At 40.6% G+C, this 27555-nt stretch overlaps 1 protein-coding gene across 1 annotated transcript in view; it reads left to right on the plus strand.

The window, feature by feature from the left end:
• The window catches only part of LOC132835573 (venom phosphodiesterase 2-like), a 126330-nt gene that overhangs the window by 42507 nt on the left and 56268 nt on the right, over positions 1-27555 (plus strand). The window contains exons 6-9 of the mRNA XM_060854837.1: positions 4656-4735; positions 14447-14566; positions 21445-21554; positions 26281-26346. Of these exons, the coding sequence (XP_060710820.1) occupies positions 4656-4735; positions 14447-14566; positions 21445-21554; positions 26281-26346 (376 nt within the window). The remainder of the gene's footprint in view (positions 1-4655; positions 4736-14446; positions 14567-21444; positions 21555-26280; positions 26347-27555) is intronic.

Genomic DNA, 27555 nt, shown 5'->3' on the forward strand with positions numbered 1-27555 from the left:
AAGTCAGACCTATGTATTTCTGGGAGAATCTGGGCTGTCCTTAGATTTCTGATCATTACCCTCTTAAAAGTGTGAATGGAGAGTTAGTTTAAGGTCCGTTGAAGACCAGAATCAGTTAGGACCAATGTAATTAACCCTGGAAGAGCTTAATGACCATTTTTTGAAAGACAAGTGCTTTGCTCAGGATATGAAAAAGTCTTTTCTTAATCCAGAAGGATATTAGAACCTCATGTTGGTGAGAGCATGTGAGGTGTTCAAACTTACAGCTTGTATGTCAGGATAAGCAACCACCTTTATTATATTGACCCATTTGTTCATTTGGGAGAAAGTGAGGACTGCAGATGCTGGAGATCAGAGCTGAAAAATGTGTTGCTGGAAAAGCGCAGGAGGTCAGGCAGCATTTTATTCACCTACTTCATTGTGGAAGGACTGAAATGTCTAAGGATGTGCAGAGTGGGTGGATTAGCCATGGGAAATGCAGGATTACAGGGATAAGGTAGGTATAGGTGGGTCACTGATCAGAGGGATTCAATGGGCTCAATGGCCTAAGAAAAAAGAAATCATTAAACAGCACTATCATGGGGGAGTGGGATTCAAGAATTTCATTATGCAAGAATGCTCCTGCTGATAGTTAAGACAATAAACCTTATAAAATTCTAACAAAACAGGATAAACAGAGGAAGGATATTCCCAGTGACTGGGAAGTCCAATGTCAGGGGTCACAGTTTAAGGCTACCAGGTGGACTGTTTAAATCTGAGGTAAGGAGAAATGTCTTCGCCCAGAGAGGTGAATCTGTGCAATTCTTTGCCATTGAAAGCTATTGAGGTCTAAACGTTGAATGTTTTCAAGAAGGTGATAGCTATAGCTTTTAGGCCTAGAGGGATGGAAAGAAAATGTGAACAGGGTACAGAGTTGAATCATGAGCCATAATCATATTCAATGGCAGATCAGGTTCAAAGGGCTGAATGATCTACTACTGTTCAAATTTTCTGTATATTTACAGGGTAGTATGACTGACTGGAACAAGAGGCAGAATATTATGAAAATAATTAATATTATACACTACCCTCCCCCTGACTCCTGACCTCCATTGCCCCAGGCAGAAAATAAACAGCCAGTTGACCAGCCTGGAACAACCAACCACCGCCAAGCCTGTCAGATCTGCATGAGGCGAAGCAAGCTCCAAGTAGGTTTTCTGCCCTCATTGGCAGGTGGTTTGCAACAGTCCTAGAAGTGCCAGAACTCCATAGTGGGCACATTGCAGCCAGGTCACACAGAATTTTCACTCCATGTCAGCCCAGGGACTTTGGAATGAGGTCCTTTTGTTAACTCTGGGAGGTATATGAGGCTTTGGGTTTTAAAGACTGTGAGGGTAGAAGGGGAGGGGAGCTGTGCTGTCTTCTCAAATAGTGGCTCCAATGGGCAAAGAGCACTCTGCAATGATAGCACGCCCTTCTTTCCTGCCATTAAAGACATTTTAACAAAACAACTAAGAATCTCACTCCACTCCTGCCTGCCTACCAATGCCAAGCATATCTTAGCAAGGGCGATATAATATTGGAGTTAAATAAGTATTTAATAAGCTCAATCAACCCTTCATTATTTATTTACAGACTAGGGATGGGCTGCTGGTTTTTTACTAAGGGGCTGAGCTCAGGTATGTATGGGAAGCTTGTGAACCAGTCACTCTCCCTTTATTACATGGCTTCCTGCTCAAAACACACAACAAATTCAAACAATTGAAAAATTTTGGTGGAAGATTCAAAGAAAAAGCTTTGCTGAAATCAAGAATCAGTTTTAAATGGATTATAAAGTCACAGAATGTTTACTGTGTAGAAGGTGGCCATTTAGCCCATCATGTCTGAACTGACTCTCTAAAAGAGAATCTTACTTTGTGTCATATCCCCTCTACCCCTTGCAACTCTGTGAATTTTGTAATTGTATTATTCCCTTTTTAGTGATCTATTTGAACCTCTCTTCACCATTTTCAGCAGAATATTCCAGACCTTAACTCATGAAAATATTTTTTTCATATCACTTTTGCATTTTTAAATTAGTTTTAATTGAATCTGTGCCCTCGCGTTCTGGATTCTTTCACAAACGGGAACAGTTCAATCCAAATCCACCATTGGCTTTCAATCCAAATCATTTTTGGCTTTCTTTTCTTTATGAAGGACTGTTGTAACTTCTCTAATGTATCTTTTACTCAAGTTCTTCATTGCTGGAACTATTCTTGTGAATCTTCTCTCCACTGCCTCTGCTGTCATCATAGTCTTCCCAGAACTGGATCCAATTATCTAGCTGAGGCAAAATTAGTGACTTTTAAAGGTTCAACATGATCTCCTTACTTTGGGTCACGATGTGCTCTTATTGTTCATTCATGGAGTGTGAGCATCACTGACAGGGCCAGCATTTATTGCCTATCTCTAATTGCCTTTGTGAAGGTGGTGAGCTGACTCCTTGAACTACTCCATGTATTGTAGGTAGACCCCCAATGCTTTCAGTGAGCAGTTTTTGGGATTTTGATCCAGTGACACTGAAGGAATTTATTTCCAAGTTTAGAGGGTATGTGGCTTCGAGGAGTGGTGTTTCCATATATCTGCCATACTTGTTCTTCTAGATGACCATGGGACCACAAAAATATTAACAGGATGTAGCTGTTCAGCCCCTTGGGTCTGCTCCAACCTTCAATAGGATTGAGTTAGGACTGTCTTTTATAGAGAAATGAAGATCGAAACAATGGCTGATCTGACATTCCTCACATTCACTTTTCTGCCTTTTCCCTATAACCCTTGATCCCCCTTCTGATCACGATCATGGGTTTGAAAGATGCTGTCTTGGATCTTTTCTGACTGACTGTACTGCATCTTGTAGATGATACAAACTGCTGCCCCGATGCATTAGTGATAGAAAAAATGTATTTTTGTGGATGTGGTGCAAATCAAGTGGGCTGCTTTGTTTCTTGATAGCGTCAACCTTCTTGGGTGTTGTTGGAGCTGCACCCATCCAGGAAAGTGGGGAATATTCCATCACATTCTGGACTTGTGTCTTGTAGATGATGGACAGACTTTGTGGAATCAGCAGGTGAAATTTTTAAAGACTCCAGTTATTATTCCCTAGGATACTATATGCATTGTTAACTGCACTCTCAACTTGTTCTGCACCTTCAATAACGTATGAGTACCAGATCTCTCTGCTCTTGTACCTCTTCAGCATTGTCTGTCAATGCTCCTCCTAACAAATAAATCACTTCACATTTCCCCTCATTGAACTTGGTCTCCCACTTGTCTCTCCATTCACTAACTTGTTGTTCAGTACTGTTCTCCGAACAGTTCACAATGCTTCAACATTTTGTATTATCTACAAACTTTGAAATTGGATCCTGTTCAAGTAGAACTAAGTCATTGATATAAATCCAGAAAACCGAGGGTTTTAAAACTAAGTCTTCGGGTTTCCACAACAAACCTTTCTTCAGGCTGAAACGTGTCCATTCACCAATATTCTTTATTTCCTATTTTTCAGCCAATTCCATATCCATGTTTCTCTTGCAACACTTAATCATAGAATCCCTACCGTGGAAACAGGCCCTTCGGACCAACAAGTCCACACTAACCCTCTGAAGAGTATCCCATGCAAATCCATTTCCCTATCCTATTACTCCACATTTACCCCAACTAACCCATCCCTAAACACTATGGGCAATTTTGCATGGCCAATTCGTCTAACCTGTACATCTTTGGACTGTGGGAAGAAATCCACGCATGTATGAGGAGAATGTGCAAAATCCATACAAGCCCAGATCCTTGGTGTTGTGAGGCACCAATGCCAACCACTGAGCCACCATGCAGCCCTGGAGTGTTAAGGATCCTGGAGATGACTGTATGCCTGGAATGGAGACAGCCTGATTTTTACGCATTTGATATAAAAATACAGAGAAGTACACAGGTTCCATCACAAGACCGAAAATCCTCCTCCTTGATTTTCATTGAATACTTTGGACAGGTGGTTTAATAGATTGAACATGAAAGACCCCAATCTGCACAACCTTATTATTTAATATTTGAGAAAGACTTTTGCCAGAAAACATGGAGTTGACTTTATTTTTATATGCAATCCCTCAGAATTAATCTTCAGTTAAGGCTGAAGGTTAATTTGATCGTAACAAACTGAGCAATAAATTCCAGAATTTCACCACTCTTCAAAGAAACCATTTATCTGAATTCCTGTCTCCCCTGCTTAGGGAACATTAAGGGATTTTTCAACTGGATTTCACAAATAGTTGAGGTTGACTTCCTAAGAATGAAATCATGTTCTAAATATATCTTGTTGAATACAAATTTCAGTGATTCAACATTATGTCCATTAGGTGCATTTACGGTCTTAGTTTAGTGTCAGCATTGAATAATTTTTTAATCTCAAGAATGCTCCACTCCTTTGCTTTGGTAAATTGCATTTGCAGGGTAAATGCAGTTATGTTTTAATTACAGTACAAATGTACCTTGGACTATAGAGGTTATATGCTAACTCAAACACGTGATTTTGTACCATGTTAAGTGAAATAAACTGAACTTACATAGTGAGACTACAACTGAATGAAAGGAGATGTTATTTTATTCTTTAGAAATAGAAATAAACATGATGTTTTTTATTTCAGAGACATGTGGGACACATTCTCAGTACATGAGATCCATGTACCCCACTAAAACATTTCCAAATCACTACACTATTGTCACGGTAAGTTTTGTTTTTCAGCCTCAGTGACTTTGAGTTAATGTTTTATAGAATGTGTTGCTTCAGAAATGGAAATGTAAGCATGATAATGAAGACAAAGTAACAAACCAGTTAGTCTTTGGATTCTACTGTCTGCTGTCATCAAGGTTTGAAGTTAATGAGGTGAAAGCTCTCACTCAGCTGCATTTAAACATGACCCTCTTAAGTAAAACTGTTTCCTCAGATTCATCTTTTCTACACTTTCACATTTCCACACTTGGGGATCTCCCCAAAATTTCTCTGAATTCACAGCTGGTCTGATTTGTTTGGATGATAAAAATGACAAACAGATTGAGGTTTTTGAGAACATTTGTAGCTCAGGTTGAGGTTCAGGTTGTAAGTTTGCTCACTGAGCTGGCAAGTTTGTTTTCAGATATTTCATCGCCATGCTAGGTAACATCATCAGTGAACCTCCGCTAAAGTGCTGGTGTTCTGCCTTGCTTTCTATTTATGTGTCTTGGTTTCTTTAGGTGGGTGATATCATTTCTGGTTTCTTCCCTCAGAATTTGGGAAATGAGGTCCAAATGGATGTGTTTATTGATGGAGTTCCAGTTGAATTCCCGTGCATGTCTCTGTTAGCCTGTCCAAGGATGAATGTGTTGTCCTAGTTGAAGTGGTGTCCTTCTTTGTCTGTATGTAAGGATACTAGTGATAGTGAGTCACGTCTTTTGGTGGCTAGTTGGTGTTTGTGTATCCTTGTGGCTAGTTCATCATGATGAACCTAAAGGATCCTATACCAGCAACCAGCAAAACGAACTTTATTTACAAAATACCCTGCAAGGACTGTAACAAACAACATCGGACAGACAAGAAGAAAACTAGTCACTAGGATAGATGTACACTAACTAGCCATTAAAAGACATGACCCACTATCACTAGTACCCTTACATATAGACAAGAAAGGACACCACTTCGACCGGGACAACACATCCATCCTAGGACAGGCTAACCAGAGACACGCATGGGATTTCCTAGAAACCTGGCATTCAAACTGGAACTCCATCAATAAACACATTCATTTGAACTCCATTTACCAACCTCTGAGGGAAAGAACCAGAAATGATATCATCTTAAGAGACCAAGACACATAAATAGAAAGTGGGATAGAACACCAGCGCTTTACCGGAGGTTCACTGATGATGTTACCTAGCATGGTGATGAAACATCTGAAAGCAAACCTGCCAGCTCAGCATGCAAACTTACAACCTGACAAGCAGATCTTTCATTGTGCAACAACACTTTGGTGAACTGTACAGTGCTTCTCTTTGAGCTGCTACACTTTCACAATGATTTAGCAACCTTTATAATACCGAAAGCAGAAAATGACCAATCTGTATTTTTATAAGCTATATTATGTTCTGCATTTATAAGAATGTGTGCTGTTTGAAGGGATGGTAGAAACAGCATACATGAAATAGAGATACTGACAGATTTCCAATATGGCCCTGTACCGAAAACATTGACTGCAACATATGAATTAGTTGGTTATTTTCCATTACATTCAGCACAAAAATCCTCAGATTGAAGAATATTTCTGAAGTAGGGAAATACGCTTTAAGGTAAATTTTACAAATGTAAACTTTGTGGCTCCTTCCACATGAGGATTGGAATCATATTTAATACAAAGGAAAAGTCATAGAATCATCGAGATGTATAACATGGAAACAGACCCTTCGGTCCAATCCATCCATGTCAACCAGATATCCCAACCCAATCTAGTCCCACCTGCCAGCACCCGGCCCATATCCCTCCAAACCCTTCCTATTCATATACCCATCCAAATGCCTCTTAAATGTTGCAATTGTACCAGCCTCCACCATATCCTCTGGCAGCTCATTCCATACACGTACCACCCTCTGTGTGAAAAAGTTTCCCCTTAGGTCTCTTTTATATCTTTCCCCTCTCACCCTAAACCTAGGCCCTCTAGTTCTGGACTCCCCGACGCCAGGGAAAAGACTTTGTCTATTTATCCTATCCATGCCCCTCATTATTTTGTAAACCTCTATAAGGTCACCCTCCAACCTCTGACGCTCCAGAGAAAACAGCCCCAGCCTGTTCAGCTCTCTCTGTAGCTCAGATCCTCCAACCGTGGCAACATCCTTGTAAATCTTTTCTGAACCCTTTCAAGTTTCACAACGTCTTTCCGATAGGAAGGAGACCAGAATTGCATGCAATATTCCAAAAGTGGCCTAACCAAAGTCCTGTACAGCCGCAACATGACCTCCCAACTCCTGTACTCAATACTCTGACCAATAAAGGAAAGCATACCAAACGCCTTCTTCACTATTCCATCTACCTGCGACTCCACTTTCAAGGAACTATGACCTGCACTCCAAGGTGTCTTTATTCAGCAACACTCCCTAGGACCTTACATTAAGTGTATAAGTCCTGCTAAGATTTGCTTTCCCAAAATGCTGTATCTCGCATCTATCTGAATTAAACTCCATTTGCCACTTCTCGGCCCATTGGCCCATCTGATCCACATCCTGTTGTAATCTGAGGTAACCCTCTTTGCTGTTCACTACACTTCCAATTTTGGTGTCATCTGCAAACTTACTAACTGTACCTCTTATGCTCGCATCCAAATCATTTATGTAAATGACAAAAAGTAGAGGGCTCAGCACCGATCCTTGTGGCACTCCACTGGTCACAGGCCTCCAGTCTGAAAAACAACCCGTAACCCACAATCCTCTGTCTTCTACCTTAGAGCCAGTTCTGTATCCAAATGGCTAGTTTTCCCCGTATTCCATGAGATCTAACCTTACTATTCAGTCTCCCATGGGAAACCTTGTCAAACACCTTACTGAAGTCCATATAGATCATATCTACTGCTCTGCCCTCATCAATCTTCTTTGTTACTTCATCAAAAAACTCAATCAAGTTTGTGAGACGTGATTTTCCACGCACAAAGCCATGCTGATTATCCCAAATCAGTCTCTCAGGATTCCCTCCAACAACTTGCCCACCACCGAGGTCAGGCTCACTGGTCTATAGTTCCCTGGCTTGTCCTTACCACACTTCTTAAACAGCGGCACCACGTTTGCCAAACTCCAGTGTTTTGGCACCTCATCTGTGATATCGATGATACAAATATCTCAACAAGAGGCACAGCAATTACTTCTCTAGCTTCCCACATAGTTCTCGGGTATACCTGATCAGGTCCTGGGGATTTATCCACCTTTAACCGTTTCAAGAGATCAGCACATCCTCCTCTGTAATCTGGTCATTTTGCAAGATGTCACCATCTATTTCCCGACAATCTATATATCTTCCATATCCTTTTCCACAGTAAATACTGGTGCATAATATTCATTTAGTATTCAAAGTTTGGGAGAAGATTTGTAGCTCGGGTGCTCGTTGTTGTGGTTCTGTTCGCCGAGCTAGGAGTTTTTGTTGCAAACGTTTCGTCCCCTTTCGAGGTGACATCCTCAGTGCTTGGGAGCCTCCTGTGAAGCGCTTCTGTCATGTTTCTATGGACGAGAGACGCTAAGACAAGCCAAGAAATGGGAATCCTGTGCCAACCGCCTAAGCGCCACATACGAAAAGGAAACATGACAGAAGCGCTTCACAGGAGGCTCCCAAGCACTAAGGATGTCACCTAGAAAGGGGACGAAACGTTTGCAACAAAAACTCCCAGCTCGGCGAACAGAACCACAACATTCATTTAGTATCTCCCCCATTTTCTGTGGCTCTACATAAAGGTTGCCTTGCTGATCTTTGAGGGGCCCATTCTCTCCCTAAATACCCTTTTGTCCTTAATATATTTGTAAAACCCCTTTGGATTCTCCTTAATTCTATTTGCCAAAGCTATCTCATGTCTCCGTTTTGCCCTCCTGATTTCCCTCTTAAGTATACTCCTACTTTCTTTATACTCTTTTAAGGATTCACTTGATCTATCTTGTCTGTACCTGATATTTGCTTCCTTCTTTTTCTTAACCAAACCTTCAATTTCTTTTGTCGTCCAGCATTCCCTATACCTACCAGCCTTCCCTTTCACCCTGACAGGAATACACTTTCTCTGGATTCTTGTTATCTCATTTCTGGAGGCTTCCCATTTTGTAGCCGTCCCTTTACCTGTGAACATCTGCCCCCCAATCAGCTTTTGAAAGTTTTTGCCTAATACCGTCAAAATTGGCCTTTCTCCAATTTAGAACTTCAACTTTTAGATCTGGTCTATCCTTTTCCATCACTATTTTAAAGCAAATAGAATTATGGTCGCTGGCCCCAAAATGCTCCCCCACTGACACCTCAGTCACCCTGCCCTGCCTTATTTCCCAAGAGTAGGTCAAGTTTTGCACCTTCTCTAGTAGGTACATCCACATACTGAATCAGAAAATTGTCTTGTACACACTTAACAAATTGCTCTCCATCTGAACCTTTAACACTATGGCAGTCCCAGTCGATGTTTGGCAAGTTAAAATCCCCTACCATAACTATCCTATTATTCTTACAGATAGCTGAGATCCCCTTTACAAGTTTGTTTCTCAATTTCCCTCTGACTATTGGGGGGTCTATAATACAATCCCAATAAGGTGATCATCCCTTTCTTATTTCTCAGTTCCACCCAAATAACTTCCCTGGATGTATTTTTGGGAATATCCTCCCTCAGCACAGCTGTAATGCTATCCCTTATCAAGAATGCCACTCCCCCTCCTCTTTTTCCTCCCTTTCTATCCTCCTTGTAGCATTTGTATCCTGGAACATTAAGCTGCCAGTCCTGCCCATCCCTGAGCCATGTTTCTGTAATTGCTATGATATCCCAGTCCCATGTTCCTAACCATGCCCTGAGTTCATCTGCCTTCCCTCTTAGGCCCCTTGCATTGAAATAAATGCAGTTTAATTTATTAGTCCTACCTTGTTCCTGCCTGCCCTGACTGTTTGACTCACTTCTGTTCTCAGCTGTACCAGTGTCAGATCGATCTCTAAACTCACTATCTCCCTGGGTCCCACCCCCCCTCCCCCACCTTACTAGTTTAAATCCTCTCAAGCAATTCTAGCAAATTTCCCTGCCAGTATATTAGTCCCCTTTCAATTTAGGTACAATCCGTCCTTCTTTTACAGGTCACTTCTGCCCCAAAAGAGATTCCAATGATCCAAAAATGTGAATCCTTCTCCCATACACCAGCTCCTCAGCCATGCATTCATCTGCTCTATCCTCCTATTCCTGCCCTCACTAGCTTGTAGCACTGGGAGTAATCTGGATATTACTACCCTTGAGAACCTCCTTTTTAAATTTCTACCTAACTCTGTAATCTCCCTTCAGAGTCTCAACCTTTTCCCTTCCAATGTGGACAAGACCTCCTTGCCCCTCTCCCCCGTGAGAACATTCCATACCCTCTCTGAGACATCCTTGATCGTGGCACCAGGGAAACAACACACCATTCTGCTTTTTCTCTGCTGGCCACAGAAACGTCTGTCTGTCCCTCTGACTACAGAATCCCCTAACACAATTGATCTCTTGGAAGCTGACGTACCCTCGTTGCATTAGAGCCAGTTTCAATACCAGAAACTTGGCTGTTTGTGCTACGTTCCCCTGAGAATCCATCACCCCCTACATTTTCCAAAACAGCATACCTATTTGAAATGGGTATATCCACAAAAGACTCCTGCTCTAGCTGCCTACCTTTCTTACCCTTCCTGGAGTTAACCCATCAATGTGACTGTATCTGAGACTTTCCCCCCTTACTATAACTGCCATTCATCACATACTGTTGCTGCTTCAAATTCCTCATTGTTTCTATCTGTCTCTCCAGTTGATCCACTCGACCTGATAAGATTCGCATCCAACAGCATTTATGGCAGATATAATCCACAGTAACCCTTAAACTCTCTTTAAACTCCCACATCTGACAAGAAGTACATATCACTGCAAAGGCCATTTTTGCTCCTTCACAATCTACAGACCCAGAAAATAACACTGTCTTATTCCTCTACAAACACTGTCCCAGGTTAAATTAATAGCCATGGCTTATATTTTAAGTTTAATCAAGAGACTTATCTCCAAAAACATATAATCAAGAAAGAATCCACTGTATCCACTACTGCAGTCTTTCTCTAGGATAGACTTCAAACAACAATTAACTTAACTGATTCTGTGCTGTGAACTTTGCCCAACAGTTTCTCCAAGATTAATTGTGAATTTCACTGTTTGTAAATTTTCCCAGATGCACCCCGATGTCCAGCGATACACGAATTCAAACAGCAAAGGTGGTAACTGTGCAGGTTCTCTCTCTCTCTGTCTCTGTCTCTCTGTCTCTGTCTCTGTCTCTCTCTCTCTCCTGCACTGTCCTCACCATGTGTTTCCTTTGTTTGCTCTTCTCCCTTTTAAACTGCTGTTGTTTTGACTTTTTCTTTCCCCAAAGTCCCAAAACAATGCAACAGCATTTAAAACAGTAATTGCTGCTCCAGGAATTCGAGGAAATCACCTCCAACACCTAAAATACCTCAAAAAAAGGAGCAGCTCTTACAGCCAGAAATTTGTCCTTCCTCCATCTTGGATTACCCAGGAGGTTAATCATTTCTTCCCAGGTCATCTTTGCAGGAGTTCCTCAGAAACGAGAAGGGCTTTCTTCTCTCACAGGGTAGTGACTGGTTTACCAAAGAGGGCTGTAGAGACTAGGATATTAATTATATTCAAGGCTGAGATAGATTTTTTAATCAGTAAGAAAATCAAGGGTAATAGAGAAAAGGCAGGAAAGTTGAATTGAGGATTTTAATTCATGATGGTCTCATTGAAAAGTGGATCGGTCTCGATGGGCTGATGGTTTGTTATGTCTTATGGTCTTATGGACATTCCCTCTATCAGAAAATGAGAAGTGGAGATAATTGCACAATCTTCAGTACCATTCACAACTCTTCATATACTGAAACAATCCGTGTCCACATGCAGTGAGGCCTGGACTACATTCAGACTTGATATGACAAGTGGCATGTAATATTCACATTCCAGAAACATCTACCAATGACCTTTTCCATAGACAAATTCTAGTCACCTCTACTTGCCATTCCATGACGTTATCATCACTGAATTCCCTACTATAAACATTCTGGAGATTACCATTGATCCGAAACTGAACTGGACCAGTCATATAAATGTTTTGGCTACAACAGCAAATCAGAGGTGAGAGGTCTGCAGTGGGTAACCCACTAAAAATGATGCATGTCCACCCATTTACAATGAACAAGCCGGGACTATGATGGAATAGGAGAGTGCAATTGTAACACCTTCAAGAAATTTGACATCAAACAATCTGCTTGATTGGTACCTTAGCTAACATCTTCAACATTAATTCCTTCCACAATCTACACAGAGTGGTACCAGTGCACACAAGGTGCACTGCAATAACTCATCAAGGCTCTTTTGACAATACTTTCCAAATCCATAGTCTCAACCATCGAAAAGGACAAGGACAGCAGATACATGGGAACACCACCACCTGCAAGCTCCTCCTGTCCTGATTTGGAACTATATAGCTGTTCCTTCACTGTCCTTGGGTTATAATCCTGTAACTCTACCTCTAACAGCACTCTGAGAATCCCTACACCACATGAATTGCAGTTCAAGAAGGCAACTCATCACCACCTCCTCCAGGACAATTAGAGATGGGTAATAAATGCCCACATTTCATTAAAAAAATGTGTTGTCTGAAATCATGGAGGTGACTTCCTGATATGCTTTCTTGATCAGCAAGACTGCATTAGGATGGTATCTTTGTAAAATCTACCCTTAAAAAAATGGGCCGGATTTTCTGAGGAATGATAATCCATTACATTACCACACCATTCCTATTTTTTTTATCCCATTAAGAGAGAGCTCTGTATTTCTGGCAGGATGATTCTAAGAGTACATGCAGGATGATTGGTGTTGGCAAGCCACGCCCCTTTTCCAGTGCAGTTGGATCCAGTAATGAGGTTGTCAGCTCTTGGCAGGAGAGGGGATGTTGGGTCCTACAGTGGAGGGTTTTCAAGTCTGTGGTGAGTGGGTTGGTATTGCGACAGGTGGTGGTGTGTTGAGTTTAGCCAGGTCTAGGATGGGGATAGGTGCATGAGGAGGGCATTTTGGGAGGGCATGAGGTGTGGTTAGGGATATTATTCCAATAGTTACTCAGGATTTAGTCTCGGTTTTTAGTCCCTGAGTGACTGCTAGTATAATTGCCATAGAACTCTCTGAATTTTCTGATTTAAATAGATACTTTCAAGGTTCTGGGAAGTTGTCCATCAGAATTTTTAATTTTTTGTCAGCTTCTACGATTATGTTGATCCTGCAGGGTCTCGATTTGCAATTCCCATCTAGGCTGCAAAGACAACTGTCAATCAGAAATCTGAGGTAATGAAGAATATCTACTCAATGAAAAATTGATAATTATCTATGCCCAAAGTTTCTGCATCCTATAGTACAAAGCAAAGTTAGGGAGGAAGAAGCCAATACAATATTTGGGGGAGCTGGGGTGGGATAGTTAGGGTGGAGGTGTTGAGGAATACTGTAAATTAATCTGGATAGGCAAACAGTGAGTCTTTGCTCTTAAGAAACACTGGAAGAGTTTCCTTATAGTGTTTGGGACAGGCAAAGTTTCCACAGAAACCCCATAACATTACAAGGATCTTGAGCTACTAGAATAGCTTTCCCCATTGGAACATTGGAACATAAGAACTAGAACTGGGAGTAGGCAATTCAGCCCTTCGAGCCTGCTCTGTCCCCCATTTAACATGATCATGGCTGATCTTATCCTGGTCTTAACTCCACTTGCGGGCCTGCTCCCCTTCGCCCTTTATCCCACTTTTCATCAGAGATCTATCTATTTCTTTCTTGAATGTGCTGATTGATTCTGTCTCCACTGCACTGTGGAGCAGTGAGTTCCATTGATTCGCAATCCTCTGAAAAAGGTAGTTTTTTCTCATCTTAGTTTTGAGCCTTCCTCCTCTCACTTGTATCTATGCTCTTTTATTCCATACTGTCCCAGAAGAGAGAATATCTGTTTCATTTCTATCTTATCAATCTCCTTTCACATTTTATATACCTTAACCAGATCCTCCCTCATTCTTCTGAACTCCAGTGAATTCAAACTATTCAACCATTTCTCATATGACAGTCCTTTCTTCCTTTCCACCTTGTGAACCTCCTCTGAACTACCAACAACTCCTTCCTCAAGTAAGTAGACCACAACTGGACACAATATTCCAATGTGGTTTCAGCAACACCTTATATAATTGTAACAACACTTATTGTATAATCCAGTTTTTTTGTAATGAATGCCAGGATTCCATTTGCCTTTCTTATTACATGCTGCACCTGCATACCACTTTCTGTGATTTACGAACAAAGATGCTCAGATCCCTCTACATCAACACACTTTGAATCTGCTCCACATTTAAATAATAATATGCCCTTCCCCCACTGGAATTGTCACAGCTACTACCTCCTCTTTTCGCAGACTGTTCTGAAAACTGACAAGTTATTAGCAATCAGGTCTGTAAATTTATGTAAGTTGCTTTTGCAGGGTTCTCCAGACCAGTGTCACAGTCAGGAACACTCCTAAAAAATACTAGGAGCACAATATTTATTATGCAACTTGTGTTTTATATAATTACTCAGAGATGTCAGAATATGACAGTAACTGTAATAGGAAGTGATGAATTCAGTTAATCTGAAGTAAATGTCTTTTTTTTTATTTTTAGGGACTGTATTCGGAAACACATGGCATTGTTGACAACAACATGTATGATGTTGAATTAGACATGTCTTTCTCTCTGTCTGGTGATGAGAAAAACAATCCAGTGTGGTGGGGTGGACAGCCAGTGAGTATACTATATAATAATTGTTTTGTTTAATTAGAATTTAGCACCCATCTCATCAGTTCTGCATATTTAGGAATATAATTATGAGGAATTGTATGGAAATGTTCTGTCCGAATGAGCAATCCTAAGCAAAGTGGGTGTGTGGCTATGCAACTATGGGGAATGTGCCACCCAGGGGACAAATGCTCTAGCAGCAATCCTTTTAAGATGCTTGCATGCACAGTCGCAAGGCGATCTTTAAGGACTGTACAGTGAAGTAAAGGGAGAGGAGGTATCTTCTAAACTGCCCAGAGCATTTAGAATGTCAGGACGTGGAACTTAGCTGCTTGAATAATTAAAGTTCAGATTCCCAATGTTGGGTTGAAATTTTGGTGTGATGTTCTAAGAATCTTTCAGGCGTTGCCCCATTGTTATGCTTTGTTTCGATTACCTCTTGCTCAGTTCCTCGACTGGAGCATCAGTATGGAGGTGGGCTGGAATGTATGGTGAGTTTGAAAACATTAGTGAGCAACAGCAATCAACTATTTCTGAGATGTAGAGACGCTGTACAATGCTGATTGAGACTCCAAACATACACACCTAATCTAGGATCACATTTCTCAGCATCATGTACATTCCAGAGTACATCAGGGGTTAGGTTCCTCAGTGGTCCAGGTACATCTTCAGAAGATGCATATGTAATCATCTGCTGTGATCAGCACCTTCAAGGTTAATTATGAGAAACAGAGCCAATCAGAATCATTAACAGACAGAAAGAGACCACACTAAATATATTACGAAGTGCTGTATTTATAGTCGGTGCTTGGTTCCACATAACATTGACTCTTGTGCACCCAAAGTGATTTCAGGGTACTTTAGTCTTTCTGTTCCTGCTGCTATGTCTGGGTGCTACCTTTGCAGCCTGTGCTAAGCTTGAGGAACCCTACTGACCAAAAAAGCAGTTTACGTTTTAGAATCAATTAAACGACCTGAGTCAACTGCATTTTAATATGCAATCTGATTGCTCCATTATCAAAAAGAAAGTCCAATGTTTACAGGAATAGAGTGACAAATAAGGCGCATAACAATTATTAGTAAATTAATTCATGATAACATTAAGTAACATCTTGAGGGGACATTTCTTTGATTACACCACATAGAAGAAATGTTTGTTGTCAGCTTTACCTTTTGCAGGCATTCACAATTTGAATTATATTTCACATATCATCTTGCAGTTCACATGACAGTTTACTTATGCTTTTGCAAATTTTTATTATTGTAAAGGTCACTCAAAATAGATAAATCTTCTTCAAGTTCCTTGTAAACTGAGAGGATTTCAGAATTAGCAGAACTTAGCAGACAGACTCATGTGAGAGGGTCGCTAATTTAGAAAAATTACCATAGGTTTACTAAAATAGTGCTTTGGTAAATAATTTACCAAAGTATGCATGATTGCTTACTTTGATGAAACACAAAATTCACAAAACTATCAATCCCAGCAGAATCAGCCAGCACTGAAGAATGTAGAAGAATCTGAGCAGACATTCTGATGAACTGTGCAATGAGTGCCTTTAGAAGGCACTTTAAAATCATTTTCACATCCTGTGACATTGAACTTTATCAGTCATTGCAAATTATGTCACAAGATGAGAAATCACTTAACTCTAACTGAAGAACAACATCCTGCATCAATGTGCTAACTGTTTTCGTAGAATCTGGATCAGCAAAGAACTATATCAGAATTGTTGGTCTGATAATGCCAGCTGCTGAATAGACCAGAGGGCTAGTGCAATTCCACTGCAATGTCAAACCGGTCTCATTCTCCAGGAAAGCATTCTAATGCAGGCATGTAAAGATGGTGCATTGATTAATCCAGCGTACACTAAGCATGCATAGCACAACTTTCAATTCAGCTGCCATCAAACATGGAATCACGTATGTGATTGGTCCCTCACTTGCTTACAGTCAGGTTTTCTTCCCTCTCATTTTTAACTGTCGATATTAATCCTTTTGCCCACCAGCTTTGGTTCAACTGTACAGGAGATAAAGAGCTTAGTGGCATGGTGTTAGAGGTTTATAAAATCATGAGGGACATCAATAGGGTAAATAAACAAAGTCATTTCCCTTGGTTGGGAGAACCAGAACTAGGTGGCACAGGTTTAAGGTGAGAGGGGAAAGATATAAAATGCACCTATGGAGCAACTTTTTTACATAAAGAGTGGTACATCTATGGAATGAGCTGCCAGAAGAAGTGGTGGAAACTGGTACAATTACAGCATTTAAAGGCATCTGGATGAGTACATGAATAGGAAGGATTTACACAGATATAGGCCAAGTGCTGGCAAATGGAAATAGATTAATTTAAGATATTTGGTCAGAATGGATGAGTTGGACTGAAGGGTCTGTTTCTGTGCTGTACATCTCTATGACTCTATAACTGTAGCAAGTGTAATGAGGCCAGCTAGGTGGACCTCATAAAATATGAGTTCCCTGATTGGGGCAATTAATCCAGTCCAATCAGCGAGTCCTGCTGACAGATATAAACAGAATTGCCAAACATCCTGTTCACTCTGAGAGCTGGCTCTGATGAGACTGGATCAGTATCAAGGACTTACCATGTTTAAATAAAGAATGACTTGGTGACAGGATACTAGCCGCTGGGGAGTTATTTCAACAACAATCTCTCCATGCACAATGAAGGAGCTGGTTATTGACTTCAGGAAGTGAAGTGGAGGATACACCCCATCAATGGTGCTGAAGTGAAGATGGTCAAGAGCATCAAGTTCCCAGGAGTGATGACTGCTAGCAATCTGTCCTGGTCCACCCACATTGACACGATGATCAAGAAAGCACAGCCATGCCACTACTTCTTCATGAGGTTAAAGAAATTGAGCATGTCCGTAATGACTCTTGCAAATTTTTATAGATACACCATAGAAAATATTTTAAATGGATGCTGCACAGCTTGGAATGGCAACTGCTGTTCTCAAGACTACAATAAACTACAGAGAGTTGTGAACCCAGCCCATGTAAACCAGCCTTCCATCCATTGACTCATCTATACTTCCCGCTGCCTTGGGAAAGCAACCAACATAATCAAAAACCCCTCCATCCTGGTGATACACCCTTCCCCCCTATCTTTTGTCAGGCAGAAGATATAAAAGTTTGACACCACTTAGGAACAGATTCAAGAAGACCTTCTTCCTCACTGTTACCAGATTTTTGAATGGAACACTTAAATAATAATGTAGATCTCTCTCTGCACCTTCTCAACATCTGTAAAACTGTATTCCGCACTGTGTACTGTTACCCTGATGCACTTGTATAGTACAATCTACCTGCAGAGAACAAAAGACAGCATATTTCATTGCTCCCCCATACATGTGGCAGTAATAAATCAAATCAAATCAAAATCAGAACAACTGCTTTATGCTTACGCCATTGTGTTGTGCGGAAATTGTCCATTTTAATCAGTGTTTTGTCAAGGAAAATTCATGGTGTCTGGTCCACCATGACTGGGAGGACTTTTTCTCATGTAATTGTTCACTCTTCACTTCAATAATTATGCAACCGGACTCCTGAATACCTTTCCTCGGGAATTGGGCAGTTGAAAAAAATGGAAGTGCTCACCACTACTAAGGATCTTCTCAACTTTCAGTCCTTTGGTACCTCATTTAAAGCCCAACAACACACCAGTTCACATGCTGCAAACCAGGTTTTATCCTTCAGACAATGAAGCTGAAGCCTCAACATTCAACACAAAGCCTAGAGAAAGGAAAGGTCTGGACCCGGCTTCGTGGGGTGGGTGCTCGTGGTGTTGGTGGATAGTGTAATGGAGAGGAGGACATTCATTTTCCAGCTGACTAGCACAGGAACCTGTGCCATTAGAGCCCAGCCAACCTGGACATAAATTGTAGCCTAGGACAGTGCTTTGCCCTAAGTGAAACATACTGCACCAAAAAAAATCAATAATCTTCTGCACTGCGCAAGGGTAAGTGCACTTTCACTCCTCAAGGTTTGTGGCTCAGGTTGAGATTTAGCATGTAGGTTTGCTCACTGAGCTGTAGGTTTAATATCCAGACGTTTCATTACCTGGCTAGGTAACATCATCAGTGGCAACCTCCAAGTGAAGCGAAGCTGTTGTCTCCTGCTTTCTATTTATATCTTTCTCCTGAATAGGGTTCCTGGGGTTTGTGGTGATGTCATTTCCTGTTCGTTTTCTGAGGGGTTGGTAGATGGCATCTAGATCTATGTGTTTGTTTATGGCGTTGTGGTTGGAGTGCCAGGCCTCTAAGGAATTCTCTGGCATGTCTTTGCTTAGCCTGTCCCAGGATAGATGTGTTGTCCCAGTCGAATGGTTTTTTTTTCATCCGTATGTAGGGCTACGAGGGAGAGAGGGTCATCTCTTTTTGTGGCTAGCTGGTGTTTGTGTATCTTGGTGGCTAACTTTCTTCCTGTTTGTCCTACTTTCATTCCTTTGCTGCCTCACACTCATATGGCTATGACTCACACTGACTCTACCACTGCACATGCCTCTCACCAAGACTCATGGACTATACCTCTCAGTATTATGTGCAGCATTAAATGCTCTTACCCATCTCATCCTTCCAAACTATTAGGCCTTCCTATCCTATGAAATTCCAATACACACACAGGGTTACCACATCACTTCTCCTGATCCTGCATCACCACTAACTGCTCTTTTTTCTATTTCTACTATATCCTTAGTTTTATTGGAGGAAAATTTGTATCATTCCTTCTTGACAAATTCTGCAGTATCGTCTCTGATCCACCTGTAATCCACAGACTGATTGTTCTTGATCTTCAGGACTAAGCATGGCCTGATCCATGGACTCTGCTTGTAGAGATTACAACAAAATCAGCAGGTGGACCTCATAGCATATGAGTTCCCTGTAATTGGATCTATTAATCTAGTCCAGTCAGGGAGTCCTGGCTGACATAAATGGATGAATGTCAGGGATTTGGGAGCGCCTGACTGAATGAGAGGTGGTGCTTTTGTTAAAGGCTTTGCATTTGTCAATAAAGGGTGATTGATGCTGAAATGCTTGTCTCTGAAGAACCATTTCACTGATAACACCCAATGTTTGATTAACTGTGGCCCTGCAGTAAAATATCCCATGACTGAATGCAATCTCCCTTTAACCAACTAAGGATTGCTCCCCTTTACATGGCCATTTGTTGGGAGTACATGCAGTGTGCTTACTGTGTAAACTGCAAATCACATGCTGCAGGTTTGATGTTGATGTACAGTGGGTGTTGCACAATGACATGGCCACCTCTTGTCTGACTGATAGATAGACCTTCCAGTCCCTTCCCATCATCACAGGCTGCCTGCCTCTCCGTCTGCACTAAAAAGCAATGCAAGCCACAGAGGCTGACAGCCCTAGATTAGTGAGTTTGTGCTAAGTTGTGCTATTTTTCTTTGAAGCAAAAATAAATTTGAACATAACTAAATAAGTATGTGAAATTCAATACGTAAGTTTTATGGAATATGCAAGTCATGAACAATTTGCTTGGAAAATTATGAAATGAACATCATTGTGCAATAATGACAGGAATGAACATTTGAAAGCCAGAAAACTATTCTAAATGCATACGGAGTGACTATTACGACTGGATTTGTGGCAAGTCAAACCAATTTGGGAGCCCTTTAAAAGAAGTGCATAGGAACTACTCCCATTTCCGGTAGTTTTTGTCAATATGGAATAAAGATACTTTTGCACAGGTTCACAACCCAGTATTCTGCATCTCAGTCCTAAGTTACCTACACTGTATCCTATGCATGTGCTTGTGCTTGCCAGTTCCATTGCTGGGGTGGGTAGTTCTACTAAAGGACCATAACTTTGTTTCTCCTTGCTAAAAATATTTGTCAATATTTATGTTAAACATTCCATAAGAACAAAAGAAATAGAAGCATTTATGAAGTAATACATTGTAAAGTGCTAAAAATGCTAAGAAAACAAGCTAAGTGCCATAGGAGACATCCTTTGCAAATATATGAAAACATTTATGTTTCTGTGAACAAAATGGCCTGGAGAAATCTTAGGTGTCGTTGATGCAAATGTAGAAGGGCTGAAGTAATGTGTTTTTGTTAGCCTGAGAGCACATGATGATGAGTTTAGTTCAACTGGCCTGAACTCACTAGAGCTTAAAAGGATGAGAGGGGATCTAATAGGGCTTGGCAGGCTTAATGCAGAGAGATTGTCTTCCCTAGTTGAGGAGTCCAGAACAAGGGCTCACATGCATAGGATACAGTGTAGGTAACTTAGGACTGAGATGCAGAATACTGGGTTGTGAACCTGTGCAATTCTCTATCACATAAGGTTGTGGAGACAAGTTGCTGAATATATTCAAGAAAGAGATAGATACATTATTAGATATTAAAGGCATCAAGGGGTATGGAAGAAAGCAGGAATATGGCTTTGAGATAGAGGGTCAGTCATGATCATATTGAATGGCGATCAAGGTTTGAAAGGCTGAATGGCCTACTCCTGCTCCTCCATGTCTGTGTAGTGCGACTGGTGGCTTGCCGATGACTATTTGCATGGACAAAATGTCAAGAAGACTGATGGCCATGGAGAATGCCAGTTGTCATTTTGGCAAGATTAACATCAGTTCTTAATGATTTATGGTCTGTTTACATCAATTACTAATAATTAGACCATTGTTTGGGAAAATTAGAGAGTTTTAATTTTTCTTGGCTTTGCTGTGTCTGACTTGTGGATAGTTGAAGCTGACACAGTTGGACAAGGGTAGCAAAGAAATGCAAGGGTGAGGGGACAATCTTCCGATGACCTATGTCACCAAGCTCTTCTATCATCATATTTTTCATATGAATTACTGATTGCATAAATGTGAATATTTTGTTCTTTACCTAGTTGTGGCTTACAGCTATGTACCAAGGCCTACAAGCAGGTACTTTCTTCTGGCCTGGATCTGAAGTGAAAATAAATGGAACATACCCAAATAAATATGTGAAATTCAATAAGTAAGTTTTATATGATATGCAAATAATATGAAATAATCGTGAAATAGTTTGCTTGGAAAATTGTGAAATGAGCATTGTTGTGCAACAATAGCAAGAATGAATATTTGAAACTCAGAAATGTATTTTTAATGCAAAGGGAAATGAAGTGAGTATTAGGACTGCATTTAGGACAATTTGGAATCCTTTTTAAAAAAGACGTGCATTGGACCAACTCTAATTTTCCCACTCCTTTCCTATTTTCTGCAGGTTTTGTTTTCCTGTATAGAATATGGATTCATTAGCTTACTTGCATGCATATCTCCAGTCACTTCACTTGACTAAGGAACAGCGGTCCGAAAGCTTATGATTTTAAATAAACCTGGTTTGTGTGACTTCTGACAATGCTAGGCTGAGTAGTTCCATCAAAGGGTCCTATCTACGTTTCCCCTTGCTAAAAATAATTGTCAGTATTTCCATAAGGACGAAAGAAATAGGAGCAGGCTAATCACCCTTTTGGTCCATTCCACCATTCAATGAAATCATGGCTGACTTCTACTTCAACACTATTTCCCAGAAATATCCCCAAATCCCTTGTTGTTTTCAAAATGTGAAAATTCATTAATTTCGATCTTAACGTACTCAACAACTGAGTCTCCACTTTGGGTCACGGTGTGAAGAAATTGCCTCTCAACCCAGTACTTGCCTGCCCTTCATTCTGAGACCGTATTCCTTAGCTGCGGACACCCTAACCATGGGGAACAGTCTTCCTGCATCTCTGTAAGAATTTTGTATGTATGAGGAAGCAATCTATTTAATCATTCCTCACTGAACAATTGTTCCATCCCATTAACTCATTGCGTAAGTACGTTTGGATATTAAACTGTGGATCAGTTCCAAGGACAATTTTTTCAGATGATTTTAACTTACTGAATCCTCTTTAAATGTGTAATGTAAGATTTGGGAAGTTTAGACAGTTTTCATGAAATTGTTATGGTTAGACTTTTCTAATTCTTCTGGATAATTGTCAGAATTTAGTTCACATCTGCTGAGCTATATTCTGTGAAAACTAATGCTAGACATTCTTGATTGAAGGATAGTATTGGGTCACATCTCATGGTCAATGTGTCATAATACCTTTAAGAGACATGCAATGTAAAGGTATAAAGATCTCATATTCCATCTTACTTTGGGATCATTTGAAGACATATTATTTTCTGTTGCAAACTAATAGCCTAATGTTGGCCCCGAACAGTGTGAGCCTGTGAATGGAATGTTTGGACATGATAGTCAGCTATAAGAAATGTTAGTTTCACAAGACCATGATAACCATTCCAGTTTTTTTATTTTATGGGATAAACATATGGGTAAGTCATCCTGCTGGATATAAACTCACACCAATATTAAAAAATATTGGAACTTTAGGAAGATATCCTTTCATCCAGAGGGTGATGGGAGTCTGAAAATTGGGCGTAATCCTGCTGGGGCATCAGGATCTTACCTGCATCTTCCAGATTCCATTAATTTTTTGCCAAAAGGCAATGACAAGGACACTGACGGCCAAGATCCTTGGAGGCCATCAGGTGGCTGGCCTACTGTGCTCCCAGCTTGTGGCTGATGTAAGAAGGAGATCCTTGCAGTCCCAGTATTTTGGATGACCCTGGACCCTCCATGTTAGGCAGAGGAGGAGTTGTTTCTTGAATTTGGAATAATGTGGAGACAGGGGCATGTGAGGTTGGAATCAAGGGCATACTGTTGGCTTCCAGCAGACAGTCAGTTGCTCAATGTCTAACGCCTCAGTCAGGCATTAGTTGTCTCTGATTGAGGAACCCCTACATCCTGATGTGACAAGTTTGATCTGCCTTGCACACTGTACAGGAACAGGCTCATTCGCAGCAAGATTTTTCCCAGTGTTGATCGGTGAGGTGCTTAGGGTGTCTTTAATTGATCACTTAGGAGCCTCAATTAGAGGTAACTGGGAAAGTAAACCATGGGCTTTCCCATCCCGAATGTAATTCTAGTGGCGGCAAGGAGTTGGCTGAGCTTGGGTGCCCTTCTTACTATAAAATTATCATCTCTGTGGGGGGAAGATTCCACTCTCATTGTCTGAAAGGGTGGCAGTGACCAAAGCTCTCAGTATATTTCAAAAATACTTGGATATACACATGAAATGCGAGAACCTACACGTCTACTGACCAGCATCTGGAATTGGGATTAGGCTCTACAACAATTTTCCTACCACAATGATCAGAAGGCCTCCTCCTGGGCCATAGATTTACTAGGTTTCCATGTTTGTAATCAGAAATCTTCAAGTATTTTCGGAAGTCAAGAAAACACAGTGTGCATAGATAAATATTGGACCATGAATGAATTTAGAGAGTGGAACCTCTGGGTAGGATTTTGTGTTCCCAGTGTCATCAGGTGGGGAGTACGTAAAATTCTCCTTCTGGTTTGCCAGTGCTTTCCAACCAGTTCTAAGCCTGTAAAATTTTATATGAAGTGGATCCATGGCTGTGCCCACCTAATGTAAAACTGGACAGGCTTAGAACTGATTGGAATAGATGAGCATGAAACCACTTTATGGGCTTAATGTTAGGGACCTAGCATCCACCCAAAATTCAGGTAAATATTGCCCTTTCTTGGCCAATTATCCAGGATGATTGGCTGAATTTTGGGTGGATGCTAGGTCCCTAACATTAAGCCTATAAAGTGGTTTCATGCTCATCTATTTTTTTCTCACTGGCACAACCACCCAAACAGTGCAATACTAATTCCCTGCCTCCGCTTTTGTCATCCTATTAAGTATGACAATCAAGTTCTTCAGAGCCTCAACGATGTCAGTCTCCATAAACTAAAACAAGAAGATGTCCTCTGCTTACACTGAATCATTAAGAAAAGAGGCCCAGAGCCAATAACACCATCACAGTGAGGGGACAGCCCTCTACAGAGGGAGTGATGATTGCAGTCTTTCTTCCTGGCAACCCAGTCATTGGGCATGAAGTCTTTGGCCCTAATGGCTAACAAGCTGTTCATGTTAGACCTTCTCAGCTGAACTGGTGTCATCTGCATACAGCAACAAGCCATCCAGTGGTGGGAAAACACCACTGTTGTCACAAAATGGCTCCTTTGTAACACATGAATTGCACCAATTGACTGCCTGCCTCTGTGAAGCTCATGTTCCCTAACCAGCACTGGCCAAATCCTCTAGAGCTGTCCTAAAGTCATTCCCATTTTATTCACAAGCATTTCCCAAGGGCACTGAAAAGTTATCCCAATCTTTAATTCAGCATTCTGTTAGATATCTCATAAGTGGGACTTGGTAACATTGTGATAATATCCCTAGATTGATATTTCAGAGCCCAGGTTTGTGATATGGAAATGCCAATATCAATCCCATAATGGTAGCTGGTGGAATTTAAATCAAGTCGTAAACGTGGAATATAAAGCTAGTCTGTATAAATGATGACCATAACAGGTGCCCTCGGCTGTTGTAAAATCTATGTGGTTCACGAATATCCTTCTTTCTGAAATGGTCTGGAAGTCACTTAATTCAAGGACAATTATAACTCACACGTTCTATGAAAGAATTAAAAACAAATTTCATAATGCCCCACTGCATGAAAGGACAAAAAAGAGCAATCTTTCTGTGTAATTATCTGTTTGAAAATCAAGTAGCCATTGTCACCATGTAATGAATATGATGGAACCTAGCTACTGAGATTTATCACTTGATGCCAAGTTGCAGTAGCATTACTACCTACGCAGCATAGTGAATGCTGAGAGATTTACCATTTTCTCCTCCCTCTAATACTGGTTTAGGCAGGTTATAATCTTTGTGGTAGATGGGTGGAGGTTGGGAGATGTTTATGGTGTTGCAAGTTTTCTCATTTTTAAGAATGTATTTGGAAGTAAAAGCATTCCATGTTTCTGTTATTTTAGTTTATAACCAAGATATTGCAACATGTCACCACTTATAGCCAGGAATAGATTTTTACTCTCGCTCTTCAACTGACAGTGGTCACTCAAACATATTAACTAAATATATATTGAAATATTGGTACATGCAGGGCACATGTGGAAAATATGTACTTTTTAAATATGGATGGAAAATTTTTAGTTGTTCTGGTAAACTACTGCAGGCTATCTCAAACATATTCCACACAATTCAATTCAGTCCTAAGCCTCAAAATAAATAAGGGAGTTAAGGGTTGTACAGGGATAACCAGAAAAGTGAAATTGAGGCCACAACCAGATCAGCAATGATTCTATTGAATGTAAGACCAAGCTTAAAGAGCTGAATGGCCGACTCCTGATTTTCAGTCCCATGATCCATCATGCCATGCAGTAAAACATATCTGTACAAAATGCTTTTGTCTACTATTTGAACAAATATCTGCTTACTTCAAACAGCTTGAAATTTTCAATAAAATAACAGACAGTGGAATTTTGTTTAAACATCAGTTAATATTTTAGTTACCTCATTGGCTTTTGATCCAGATTAACAGAATTTTTACGAAATATTAGTATGTGTATGAAGTTAAATGATTTAATGGTCAAATAATGTGATTTGTCTGATTTATATTGCCACACCTGTTACAAATCTAGAGGTTTGTTTCTTCTACTTAGTTATGTCTAAAAAGACCTAATTGATAATTGTAGCTAATCCATCAAAAATAACCAAAGTAATCATTTTTTTTAGCTTGAGTGCCTTTACTATCTCTCACTATTTTCTGCAATTGTTATTTTTCAGATCAATTTCATTTGAAGAAAGGGTATTTACTGTCTTGAAATGGCTCAGTTTACCTGAATCAGAGAGGTAATTATTTCTGGATATTATCATACTAACTGCTTATTAGTAATCAGCCTGTTTGCATGATTAAATAAAACATCTGTTCATCTGCTGTCAGTTATTCGTGAGCAATTTCATTAAGCAGATTTATCAGCTTCACAGTTGGCCTTGATGTCCCATCTCCTGGTTTCTATGTGCAATTGCTTGGCACTTATTACTTAGATTAGATTTAGATTTAGATCACTTACAGCATGGAAACAGGCCCTTCTGCCCAACAAGTCCACACCAACCCGCCGAAGTGCAACCCACCCAGACCCATTCCCCTATATTTACCCCTGCCTCTAACACTACGGGCAATTTAGCATGGCCAATTCACCTAACCTGCACATTTTTGGACTGTGGGAGGAAACCGGAGCACCCAGAGGAAACCCACTCAGACATGGGGAGAATGTGCAAACTCCACACAGTCACCTGAGGTGGGAATTGAACTCCTAGTCACAAGTCATTAGCCTTTATTCCTTGTCCTCTAAAGTTGCTCTACACAAAAGCTGTTGATTTTTGTGTCCTGTCTTATGGTCTCCACATTCTTTTATAATCATTATACTTGGCACACAGGTCTTCTGTTCAGATTTCCCTCCTGGCCCTGATGCACTCTGATATACCTGTTACCTCTTCAACCCAGATTCTAGCTTTCCTAATCCTTCCTTGTCTCCAGTCCCAAGTTTCCTAACAGTTCCTTGGTTCCTCAGGCTCTAAACCCCTATGTATGTCTGTGTTATTGAGGAACTGTTTCACTGCTGCAGCCAAATGCTATTTTGTGTCTCCTATTTGCCTTAATATCTCCATAGGAGTGGAAAGGAAGAAGAAAGAAATCAAATGGAAGGGAGAAACAGAGGAACAGTGGGAGAATACAGAAGGGTTGGGGAAAGTCAGAAATGTGTGAGAAAACCAATGGAAGAATGGGAAATATAAAGAGGAGAAGGAGGACCAAAAGAGGAAAGAGTAATAAAGAACAGGAAATTTAAGAGTTGCGCACAAATGAGAATGTGAACCCCCTGACAGAGATAGACAGAAAGAAGCAGAGAATGATGGAGGGGATAGTTGGAGGAAGAAACACAATTTGAGTTTGTGTGATCAATGGTCATCCATAGTCAGTCAGGTTTACAAAAATAACCCTTCCAATTAGAAATGTATGTTTGCTGAAAATCTCATGATTGCTATACTAAGTATTTGATT

Source organism: Hemiscyllium ocellatum, chromosome 3, assembly GCF_020745735.1.
Source record: "Hemiscyllium ocellatum isolate sHemOce1 chromosome 3, sHemOce1.pat.X.cur, whole genome shotgun sequence".
Lineage (NCBI taxonomy): Eukaryota > Metazoa > Chordata > Chondrichthyes > Orectolobiformes > Hemiscylliidae > Hemiscyllium > Hemiscyllium ocellatum.